The sequence below is a fragment of the Dromiciops gliroides genome, chromosome 2 (genome assembly GCF_019393635.1).
Source record: "Dromiciops gliroides isolate mDroGli1 chromosome 2, mDroGli1.pri, whole genome shotgun sequence".
Taxonomy (NCBI): Eukaryota; Metazoa; Chordata; class Mammalia; order Microbiotheria; family Microbiotheriidae; genus Dromiciops; species Dromiciops gliroides.
The window spans coordinates 105,107,369-105,119,820 of record NC_057862.1 but is presented as its reverse complement, the minus strand read 5'-3'; the positions used below and the strand labels follow the sequence as shown (position 1 = coordinate 105,119,820).

General features: G+C 37.8%; 1 protein-coding gene across 6 annotated transcripts in view; it reads right to left on the bottom strand.

Annotated features, from left to right (window-relative positions):
* Positions 1 to 12,452, bottom strand: part of SORCS1 (sortilin related VPS10 domain containing receptor 1) — a 766,642-nt gene that overhangs the window by 350,379 nt on the left and 403,811 nt on the right. For all 6 annotated transcript variants that reach the window (XM_043988103.1, XM_043988104.1, XM_043988101.1 and 3 more), the window contains exon 3: positions 9,047 to 9,146. In XM_043988103.1, the coding sequence (XP_043844038.1) occupies positions 9,047 to 9,146 (100 nt within the window). The remainder of the gene's footprint in view (positions 1 to 9,046; positions 9,147 to 12,452) is intronic.

Genomic DNA, 12,452 nt, shown 5'->3' with positions numbered 1-12,452 from the left:
TGCCGGTCCTCTAAATTGGTAGACTGTCTTTCCTTTGGGATGGTTCAGGCAACTCCTTACCAGAGAAGGCTTGAGAGATCAAGGGGAGATGAAGGTGTCTAACTTTTTGATAACATGGGGAAGGTGAAATTATTGCTATATAACTATGGTGGGTATGTTGCTCTAGCCTGACAATTGCCTGACCAGATGAATTTCAAGATGGAACAGAGAGTCATACTGTCCAGAGAAACCATGTTCCATTGTATTCTTGTGGATCCTTGCTGTGTTAGGGAAAGGGAACATCATTTTCTTAAATGATTGTAAGAGGTTCATTTAGTCTCAACATCAAACCAGAACTAAGAGGACATTGGCCTGGGGCAGCTAGATGGCGCAGTGGATAGAGCACCGGCCCTGGATTCAGGAGTACCTGAGTTCAAATCCGGCCTCAGACACTTAACACTTACTAGCTGTGTGACCCCGGGCAAGTCACTTAACCCCAATTGCCCCTCAAAAAAAAAAAAAAAGAGGACATTGGCTTTAGTAGGCACACCCTTATACCAACGAACTAAAAAAATCATGGAGACACAGAAACTCACATTTAATGGGGCGCTCAGAGGCTAGCTCTTCAAAATAGACCCTAGACAAGAATTCCCTCAATGGCATATCCAACAAGAGGTATTGTTGAAGTGCTTATGCTTAGCTCATTCTACTTCTCAGTGATCCACTTAAGAAGGTGTTTCCTTACATTAAAGCTTTCTTTGGTGTCTTTGCATCTTCTACCTACTTTTTCTAGTTCTGCCCTTTAGGGACATACAAAGTCAAATATGTATTCCTTATGGCAGCATTTTAATTACTTGGAGATTCCTGACTAAGCATTCACTTCTCCTATTTAAACATCCCCTGCAACTGGATGTAATCTGGCATGATCTCAGCTTTTCTCTATCCTGGTTACTTTTCTCTCTACACTTTTTGGAACCCATACTAAAATGTCACACTATAAATGAAAATAAAATAATGCAGGTAGGGTCTGACCAACATAGAGTCCAATGGAGCTATCACCTCCCTAGTCCTAGCAGCTACATTTCTCAAAGCATATTGGAAATTTTGGCCGCTCTCTTACACTCCTAGTGAATTTATGGTACACTATAATCCTCAGGTCCTTTTCAGCTTCACTCACTGGGGTCAGGTGATGTCTCCTCATTTTGTATTTGGGAAATGATTGTTTTTCTTTAATCTACAAAGACAACTTTACATTTATCCCTATCAAATTACATCTTGTCAGATTCATTGTGATTGTGTGGACTGTCAAGATCCTGACTTTATAAGACCACCCATTGTTCATCTCCTCTCAGTTTTGGATCATCTGACAATTGAACGATGTCCCCATCAATGCCTTTATCTTAATCATTAGTAAAAATGTTATACAGTCCAAGGACAAGAATAGATCTTTGAGGCACTCCACTAAAGACTTTCTAAGGTATCATCACAGATGACATAGTCAGGCATGGATCAAAGACTTAGAGAAGAATGGGACCTTAGAGGCCATCTAATTCAAGATATTCATTTTATAGATGAGGAAACTGAGGTCCATAGAATTTAAGTGACTTGCCCTAAGTCAAACAAATAATATTTATCAGATCTGGAAAACAAATAAGTCCCCTGAGCAGTGTTGTGCTGGTAAAGGTTTAATAACAGACCATCCAGAAAAACAATCAACAAACCTTATGCCCCACACATTTCTCAGTTTAATGTGCATGATCAACATTTCCCCCATCAATTGCTTAAGTTTAGAGAATCAATAAAACAATTAAACCCCAACTTGTTGCTTTTTCTGATTTCTGAGGTGCAAATGCCCACACTGACAATTTTTTTTTTTTGTGGGGCAATAAGGGTTAAGTGACTTCCCCAGGGTCACACAGCTAGTAAGTGCCAAGTGTCTGAGGCTGGATTTGAACTCAGGTCCTCCTGAATCCAGGGCCAGTGCTTTATCCACTGTACCACCTAGCTGCCCCCCACACTGACAATTTAACAATCAGCTCTCCAGAACTGGTTGGAGCTGGCTCCAGCATTCTCTGGCCTCTGTCTCAAAGTCCGCTGCTTTCTGCAACGTATCCCACTACCTTAAATGATTATTGACTCATCTTTGAGTCTAGCCAACTAACAACCACTGTTGAGCTCATCTTTGCAAATTCACCCTAAGAAGAGCATGAAAGACTTTGTAAAATATTATAACTAAAATCTGGCAAACTACCTACAGCATAGCTCTGATTTGCCAATCTAGTAACTTGGATCCAAAAGGAAATAAGGTCAGCAGGTATGACCTGTTCCTAACAAACTCATTTTGGCTTCTTGTGATTGATCCTTGCTTTCCTGGCTGTTCACTAACTATCCCTTTAATAATAAATTCTAGGAGCTAGCCAGGAACAAAAAGTTCATAGATTTCATTTTCTTCCCCATTTTTTTTGAAAATCAGCACAACATTTGCCCTTTTCCAACCCTGTGCATTCCGCAACCTTTCAAAAATCACTGAAGTGCCTCAGCAATCACACCTGCTAGGTCTTTTAGTCGCTAAGGATGAAGCTCATCTGGTTTCCCAAGTAAAAGCGGTCTTACTATTTCCCTTCCTATCTTTGTATTGACTCCCTTTCAGCCATTATTGTATTGCTCTTTACAATCTGAACATCAGTCTCCCTTGGCAATAACCAAAAAGGAAGGAAGGAAGGAAGGAAGGAAAGAAAGAAAAGAATTTAAATAGTGACCTCCCTGGGTTAGCATGCATCATTTCATTATGAATGAAACATGCATAGTTTTTAAAAGATTAGAAGCAAATGGCTGGTTTTGTGTACAAAAGAGAGAGATAAAAGAGTTAGGGGTAGAACAAGCAAGCCTTGAATGTCAGCTCAGGGAAATGTCAAACACCTCCTTTGATCTATTATACAATACAACAGGTCCCTTTGGCCTCTCCAAATAATTTTCAGTGAGGACTATGCAAAAGTCCTGGCATGTTGAATATTAAGCAGACTCTTCCTGAATTGAAGGATATCAAATTTCAACTTTTAAGCCAGAAGGGACCCGAATCAGCAAGGAGTGTTTACTTCTTTGTGAACTTCGTGTTTTGTTTTAGATTTTTTAATTTTAGTACATTACTTAGAAAGATTTGGAAAAATAAATGGTTCTCAGCCTATTTCTGGTGATACCATATGTGATATACCACAGCCTGTGAGTGAGAGTAAGGGGAGTGGCTCTACCATCAATTTTCTATTTGATCTCAACTCCCTTCACTTTTCCTCTCTGGGATTCATTTAACTTATCTGTGAAAAGAGGGAGTATGTCCTTTTGAATTCTATCATTTGATAATCCTATCAGATAACAAAATAGTAAATGCCATTCAGTCCACTTCTTGTCCATTTTCATCTTGCTTTTCCTGATCTTAGAAAGTAATACAAAAGACAAGGTCTCGAAGGCCAAAGGATAGCAAGTACTATATTTACTAACTGTGTGACCTGGGGCAAGTCACTTAATCTTGTTTGCCTCAGTTTCCTCATCTGTAAAATGAGCTGGAGTAGGAAAAAGGCAAACCACTTCAGTATCTTTGCTAAGAAAACCCCAAACAGAGTAACAGAGACACGACTAAAACATGAGTAAACAACAACTAAGTACACTCAGGGAATGAAGAAGAATGAGCCAGAGACCACCTAATTGAAAGCATCTTTGGAAGGTGAACCCCAATCTAGAACAGCAATTACAGTTAAGCATCTGCAGAAAAGGCAAACCATGCCTAATGTTGGCCCTCACCAAAAGGCCCTCAGGAAATTGCCAATAGCTGCTGATAAGCTAGGCTTCTATTTTTAGGCAGAAGGTTCTGGAAGATGCTATCATATGAAATTTTATTAATTAACTAGAGAAAACACAGTCTTGGTTGGGGGCGGGGTAGGGGGAGAGAAGGGGGCGTTACTGAAAGCACAGGGAACAGTCTGCCTGTACTGAGAACAATGTGTGCTGAACTCTTTTCTGACAGCAAATAGCAGAGGCAGTAGTTCTTTGAGCTGTTTTTTTAAAGCTTTTTCTCCAACTGAATGCAAGTTGTGGTTTTTGTATTTTTTATTCCATCAAGATGCTGGGTACCACACAGAGAAGGGAGAGTAGCTAAGGCTGGTTGGGCAGTGGAGGGGAAATCATCGATAGATAAACAGAGGATATATAAAGAACTTTTTCCTCTTAGGCAGAATACAAATACACTCGGGGGATTTAAGAGTGAAACGGCAACATCAGCATTGATTTTTTTTTTAAAGCTACATTTGTATTATTCCTTCAAAATCCCCCTCCCTCTCAACTTCTATTTTACAAAACCCCTCTTTATAGGCATCTGTTAAATCAACTTTTTTTTTTTTCATAACAGAGGGTTCCTACATAACCAATAAACCACTCCCGACACCAACAAACCTCAGGATTTATCATGCACTGGGGATTCATGCCTTCGGAGACCCAGTGACAAATAACTCCACTGCCTCAGTCTTGGCAGTGGGATCCACTCAGTGGTGATTCTCCTGGCCTACCTCATCTATCACAGACCTAGGTGTGGGGTTACTTCAGGAAAAGGATAGAGAGAGATATTGTGGGAAGGGGGCTTTGGGAGACTCTTTGATATTTGAGATTTTATATGTTATCAGATTATTGAATTACCCAGTTTTGACTTCTATGCTTTGTTCTCCTTAATCCCAATCAGGTCTTTAAGGCACTCATTCCATAAGTCATCTCACAAAGTAGCAAACATGGTGATGAAAGAACAAAGCCCAGTTACAAAAACAAACAAACCCCCCAAAATGGGGTGGTAGTGTTAATAGGCAATATTCTAAAATAAAAACATATAATAGGAAAGAAGAAATATGTTTCTGGGAGAAAACTTAGACAGATATTCTGTGTGTGTGTGTGTATGCATGTATGTGTGTGTGTGTGTGTGTCCACAGTAAGTTGGAATTCAGGTGGTGTTTATAATATATATTTTTTAATTTGTGGGGTTTGGGCTTCATATTTGTGGTTTCCTAGAAGTGTGTAACTCCCAGTGTGAGAAAACTGTTTCCATTAAGAACTCACTGCACCTTAGAGTTCTAAAGAGCTCCTTGAGACAAGGAAAGGTTGAAGGATTTGTTTATTGTCATACAGAAAGTATGTATCAGAGAGAGCATTTGGCCTTGAACCCAGGTCTTCCTGACTCCAAGGCTAGACTTTTACTCATTACATCTTTAGATTAAACAAACAAACAAAAACTATACAATCTTAATTTTGAATGATTCTGTGATTTTCCCTGGCTCTGGTCTAAGCCCATAATGTCTTCCTTCCTAACCTGTGTCTCAGGGCTTCCCTGATTCCCTTAAAGATTTAGTTCAAATCTAACATTCTACAAAAGGCTTTCTCTTATCCTTCTTCTTTGTCCTCCTTTTCTCTGTCCTCACACAGAGAGCATCTTAACTCTGGTATTACCTCCCATTTACATTGTACATACTTCTATCTATGTAGTCCTTTGCACATCATCTCTTCCATTAGAATGTGAGTTCCCTGATGACAGGGGCTTTGCTTTTTACCTTTACATTTTCCTTTTCTTTTTTCTTTTCTTTTCTTTTTAATTCTCAATGACTAAATCACTTTAAAAACGATCACTGACTGACATGGACTTTAGAAGTCAGAATTCAATCCATACCATAAATATGAATTTCCTTCTACAATATCTCTGAAATGATATGCAACTTCTATTATTCCAGCAATAAGAAGTCCATTATCTCAAAGTAGTCAATTACATTTTGGGACAATTCTGTTGACTATTAAGTTGGAGTCAGTCCTTTAGGTTATCTGAAATCATCATGAATATTATGTCCACTCAATGGTCCTATTTCTACCTTTAGAAGCCAATGGGAATAAATATAATTCCTCCCACACATTACAGACTCTTAGATATCTGAAGATAGCAATCACATTCTCTCATGTCTTCACTTCTAAAGGCTAGATATTCCTGGTTTCATCACGAATTCTTCAAATAGTCAGTTTTTAAGTTTTCTCCTTATACTTATTCCCTCCTCTTCTGGGCATGTTCCTATCTATAAAGTATCCCTTTTAAATATAGTTCCAGGAGGTGAAGGAAGTACTTCATAAGTGGGCAGACTAGGGCTGATTGTAGTGGCACTTTCACCTCCCTTTGTGTATATTCTACAACTATTAATATAATCTAAGATCTCATTAGTTTTAAGGGCAGCCAAATTACCATGTTGGCTCATACTGAACAAAAAGTCAACCAAAAGGTCCCTGCCTCCCCACTGCCCCAGGAACAGCATGTGGTCTGGCGACATCTCCTTTGATATGTCCTTAAGGAATTGATTTTCTGAAAATAAGTTCAGGAATTTACATTCATTCTTGTTAAATTTTATCTTGTTAGATTAAGGATCATTTTTGGACATTGATTCTGTTATCCAAAGAATTATAGTATTCTTCCTACTATACTAAATGTGGGCTGATTGATTTAGTGTATTCATGGTATTCATTCCCTTGAGAGCAGCCCACTGGCATATTAGACTTAACATGACTGCCAGAGTGATCTTGCTTATAATCAGTGAGTAGCCAAAGTCCAGAGAGAACCTAAGAGAACCCTAATAAATCTTCATGCTACATAATTAATAGTATTTTAACTTTCCATTTCCTTTTTTCCCTTTAACTCCATTGATTGGGAGAAATATTCACCAAATTAGAATGCTTACTTCTTCACTTTGTTTTGAGTATGTCCCTCTGGGTACAAAATACATATTTCATGGTGATAAATTCACACTATAAGTAGAGGAATTGTACACAAATATACTGCTATGTCAACATTATTGATTTCTTCAAGATTGTAAAGACCTTCATTGTCCTACAATGTTTCTTCTATCTATCAGCATCTCAAAATGACCCTGAAAGCCTCATTCATCAGTAGAGGAAGAAATTCTTCCTCTTCGGCTCATTTCAAATATTGTGATTTAAATGGCCCGGGACCACCTCTGCTTCTAGAAAAGGGAATGGCCTACCACAATATGTCCTCTCTCAGTCAGAGGAGCTGATTCTCTGAAAGCTGGAACCTGCCATGTCTTGAAAACAGCTAAAAGTCAATGATAAATGCTTTTTTTCTCTTTTCGCCAGTTAATCATGGAAAGCTCAACAATGAGATCAATTCTGCTACGTAGCTAAACCAAGTAGAATCCAAACTAGCCAGCTATGCTATTCCATAAGAAACACAATAAATCCTGGTCAGGTCATAGAAAGGGAGGATGGGGCTGCATTTGTTAGTTTTATCTCATTTATCTTCTATCCAAGCAAGCCATAAACCCAATGGCTATACTGAAAACCACAAAGAAAATTACCATGATCATCAATGCAACTATTATAGTAGCTTCATAAACACAAGATTGAAGACCACATATTTGTACATTTCATTTACCTTTCTTTCCATCATGCATCAACATTATAAAAGGAAGTTCCTAACTTCTCTAGAGCCCAGTAACTAAGTATCTAAAGACAAAAAATAATGTCTTTGCTAACCTAAAGGAGTTCTTCAAATTATGGAAAAAATAGAATGGATAATTAACATGGAGTGATGATTAATTTATAGATGATAAATTTCTAACCAGTTGTCAAGAGAAAGTTAGATATATCTGAAACACATCCCTACACTTAGCAGCTCATCATCAATGAATGTAGCTCACATGATTTTTACCCAAAAAATGAAGATTCTCTGACAATAAAACAATGTGATCAATGAGCCTCATTGACCTGACCCAGTTTAATACTGTTTCTTTTCTTAGAAAGAGATAGAATGACATAATGGGTGGAGAAATGGCCACAAAATCCAGAGGATGTTTTTTTTTTTAAGTCTTGCCTCTGAAAAATGCTAGCTACATGACCCTGAACCTTATAGTGTTTAAGCCAATCTCTAAGACTTTAAGTTGCAGAGAAGGTACTGATTTGCATTAATATACTGAGTTTGCTCACATGGGAGACCTCTATGCCAATGAAATCACCAGGCCATCCCTTCTCATTATTTTTGATAACATTTATCTGTACAGAAAATGTCTGTGGTTCAAATTTCATAATGTTAGTTTATATTAAAATGGGAAATACATACCCCATGCTCCCAACTCTCAATATCCACTCCTAGTCAAATGGACTTTTGTGATATGGAGGGCAATGACATGGGAAAAAAAAGATTTCATTTGTTCTACTTAACCAAGAGAGCAGAATAAAAAGAGGAAAAGGTAGAAGATACAAAGATTAAAAATTAGGCTACACATCAGGAAAAATGGAAAAATTAGAGCCCTTACAAAAGTAAAATGGATTGATTTAAGAGTTGGTAGATTCCCCTTTTCATGGAGTCTTTCAGGCAAATTCTGGATGACCACATGCTTAACCAAGATCAACCTGATAGTCTCTGATTTCCTTTCGAACTTGGAGATTCTATGATTTAAAGACCTAGATTCTCCTTGAGACAGGAACTGCTCAGAAGTATATATGAGCACTCTCTGATATGTACATAGGCTATAAAAATGAACTCGCTCTTTCAATAGAGCTCCAATACTCTGATGTAAGTGTCCAAGCTGAACAAAGTTTAGATAAGAAAGCTCAAACCTGCCTAGGGATAACGCATCCACTTAAATTCTTATTAAACTATTTACTTCGTGTCAGGGGAGATGCAGGGGCATTGATGAAAAGCACTCACATCTTCTTTGCTGAGCCTTGTCAGGTCTCATTATGATCGTTGTGACTAACTATCCTTAGTTCTGAGAAGAGAAACATAAGCACCACACACTCCCGGAGATTCACTCCCCGTGGCTGCCTTTCTGAAATGGTAATGATTCACCCATTCCCTTGTCCTCTAACAGTCTCAGCTGCTGATAGAAAAATTATTCTGTGTCAGATATTTTTTACATTGTCTTTGCATCTCTAATTCCCAGGTTCACCCTAATGGATTTTTAGGAAGCTAGGAAGGTTAGCCAGCCAAGACAGGAGTCACATCATAAATAAGGAGCAATGTGAAAATATAGTCTCTTACCTTGCGCTTATTGGTAGGGCAGACATAGAGATAGCTCAAAATTGTCTTCAGACCAACTTTATCATTTAGCTTCTCATAGGTTGTCCCATAATCTGTTGACCTATAATTCAAAGGAAGCATTAATGAGTGCAGAAGCTCACGTCATTTGGCTGCTTGTCAATGTAATGCATGTTTTACATAGCAAGATGACTCTCAAGAGGTTTCTGAATGATTCATGTGGTATATAATGATGTTTAATTATGTACACAGTAGCATCATGTGAGTGGTTAACATTTGCATTTAAATTGGATTGGTAAAAATTAAAACTCAATCTTTCTACTGCTCTTTAATGCATCCATATAGCATAAAGAGTGTGATTAATTCAAAAGAAAAAAGAGCTCAACATGTCCATTGTATTTGTGAAAAATCAGATGTGATCCTTGATTACTGGGTTGGAGAAAGATAGTAAACACTTCTGTATCTTTAGAATCCTTTGAGAGATGGTTCTTTGGGCAAATAGACAAGTCAAGTTACTTAAATTGTTTAATCACTATTAAATCATACAGAATACAGAGGGTCAGGATCTCTAAAGGTCACAGAGTCTATTTCAACTGCATTGAAAGACAGAGCTAGAAGAGCTCTCACAGGTCATCCAGTTTGACCCTGTCATTTTTCCAGTGATGTAATGAGGCACAGAAGGCAATCACTTGCTTTAAGGCCACCTAGGTAGTAATTGACATCCATCCCAATCCCAGATGTATGTCTATCTGCACAGTGAGATTTCAAAAATATTCCTCAATAACCTGTTCTATTTTGTTTGTTTTGTTTAAAATACTTAAGGTTGGAAGGAAGATTTTCCTTGATTATCAGTTAATCCTTTTTAAAAAAACATTTCTAATATAATGGAATTTTGAGATAGAAAAGCTTTTAGCCTTCATCTCATCCTACTCTCATTTTTTCAGATGATTTGTCCAATATCATATGGTTAATAAGTGGTGAGGAAGGATTTGAACCTATTCTATCCAATTCCAAATGTAGCTTTCTTTGCACTACACCTTAAAGAAGATCTCTGAGTTGTCCTAAGTGGGGATAGAAAATTATTGGTCAGCATCTACTTTCTCCTTAAAGACTTATACTTACACACTCTCATTCTTGGGATAAATAGTCTCCATTCCACAAAGAAATATATTTGGTTAAATTGGGAAGTGCCTAAGGGCAAACAGTGCTATCCATTTCTGGTAGTGGTGAGAGATATGATATCCCTGACCCACAGAAGAAGCAGTGTAGTGTACTAGAAAAAAAATTTGAAATGACAAGAGTTACACGTAAATACTAGCTTCCTTTTCACCTGAATAACTACAATAATCTTAAAATTGCTCTGGCCTTAGTTCTCTTCCCTCTCTAATCCTGCCTCCACTGAATGGCCAAAGTGATTTTTCAAAAGTACGGGCTGACCTTGTCACCCCTCTACTCAATAAAATCTAGTGGTTCACTATTATTTCCTGGAGCAACTGTTGCTGTTGTTCATTTCTTTGTCATGTCTGACTTTTCATGACCCCATTTAGGGTTTTCTTGGCAAAGATACTGGAGTGGTTTGCCTTTTCCTTCTCCAGCTCATTTCACACATGAAGAAGCTGAGGCAAACATGGTTAAGTGACTTGTCCAGGGTCACACAGGTAGTAAGTGTTTGAGACTAGATTTGAACTCATGAAGATGAGTCTTCATGATTCCAAGCCTACTGTGTCACCTAGCTGCCCCCATGGAGCAACTACAACTGTTGAAATCTGTTTGATATTTAAAACTCTTCATAGCTTGACCTTCTACTACATTCTCCAGCCTTCTTAGACATTATTCCCCTCTACACACTATACAATCTAGCTATATCTCATTGCTCCTTGTACATGACACTTCATTTCCCAAAAGCATAGGACTTTGCCCTGGCTGTTCTCTCTCCCCCTCTCCCTCCACCTCTCTGTCTCCTTCTGTCTCTGTATGTCTGTCTGTCTGTCTGTCTGTCTGTCTCTCTCTCTCTCTCTCACACACACACACACACACACACACACACCATGTTTGGAAGTTTCCTCACTTCTGCCTCTGAGTGCCCCTTGCATGCTTCAAAACTCAGTTCAAATGCCACACTGTATAGGAAGCTGTTCCTGGTCCCTACTGTCTCCCTACCAGCTGACAGAGCCATCTCTTCTAAAATTACCTTCCATATATTCTGTATCTTATACATACCTATTTCTTCAAAAATTCTTTCCCCATTAGAATGTGAACACCCTGAAGGTAAAATTTGTTTTTGTTTTTCCTTGTATCCTAAGTATCTCAGTGCTTAACAAATGTTTGACTGTGTGACCAAATAAAAATAACTTCTCCTTGAGTCTTAGTGCCCTCATCTATAAAATGGGGATATGATACATAAACAATATACCTCACATGGTTCTTGTTGAGAGAACAAGTTGTATACATATACACACATACATATTTGTGTATGTATATACACACATGTACATATATATATGTATGTATGTATGCATGTGTGTACACATACCCACACATATATATAGTATACAGTAATGGCAATGTTGTTTTAGAATGAGTTTGAGTGATTAAGTTATTTTGTCTATTATAAATACCCAAATTAAGTATAAAGGACACATGAAGAAAGATGCAATCTGCATCCAGGAAAATAACTGATAAATAGAAGTATATATAGAATAGTTTTACATATACATATACTTACATACACACACATATACCCCTATTTGTGTCTAATGGAAGCTATCTCTAGGGTGGGGGGGAAGGGAAGAAAAAAAATCACCTGATAATTTTGTAGTATATCTGATAGGAATAGTATGTTGTCCATAGTAGATTTTCAGCTTTATGTACAATTGTCTATTTAATTACACTTATGAAAACCCTTGTTTTATTCCATAAGTTGAAAATAAAATAAAATAAATAATTTTTAAAGAGTCTCTGATCTAGTTGAAGAGGTAGGTTACGCCATGTAAAAAGCTGACCAATTCAAATCAATAAGACATTGATGAAGGACCTACTGTGTGGAAGGAACTGTGTGAGGCAATGCAAAGACAGACAGTGCAAAGGCAGACAAGAATCTTTGCCCTCATAGAACTTATGTTTACACTGGTGATGATACAAAGCAGGTTTTTTAAAATGCCAAATGAACGATATAGTTAATAAATGCTATCCAGCTGAAGAGGAAAGAGAGGGACACCTGGTACAGTTAGGTGAATTCAGAACCAGCTGTATGGCTCTACTTCACTCAGACAGGTAGTTATTTTCCTTTCAGGGTCCACTTAGACAGGGATAGCCAACATCCATATCTCAGGAATCTGTATCTGGCCCTATGCTATTTAAAATTTTATCAGGAGATTAGATAAATCCAAACATATAATCCAGCAAGCAT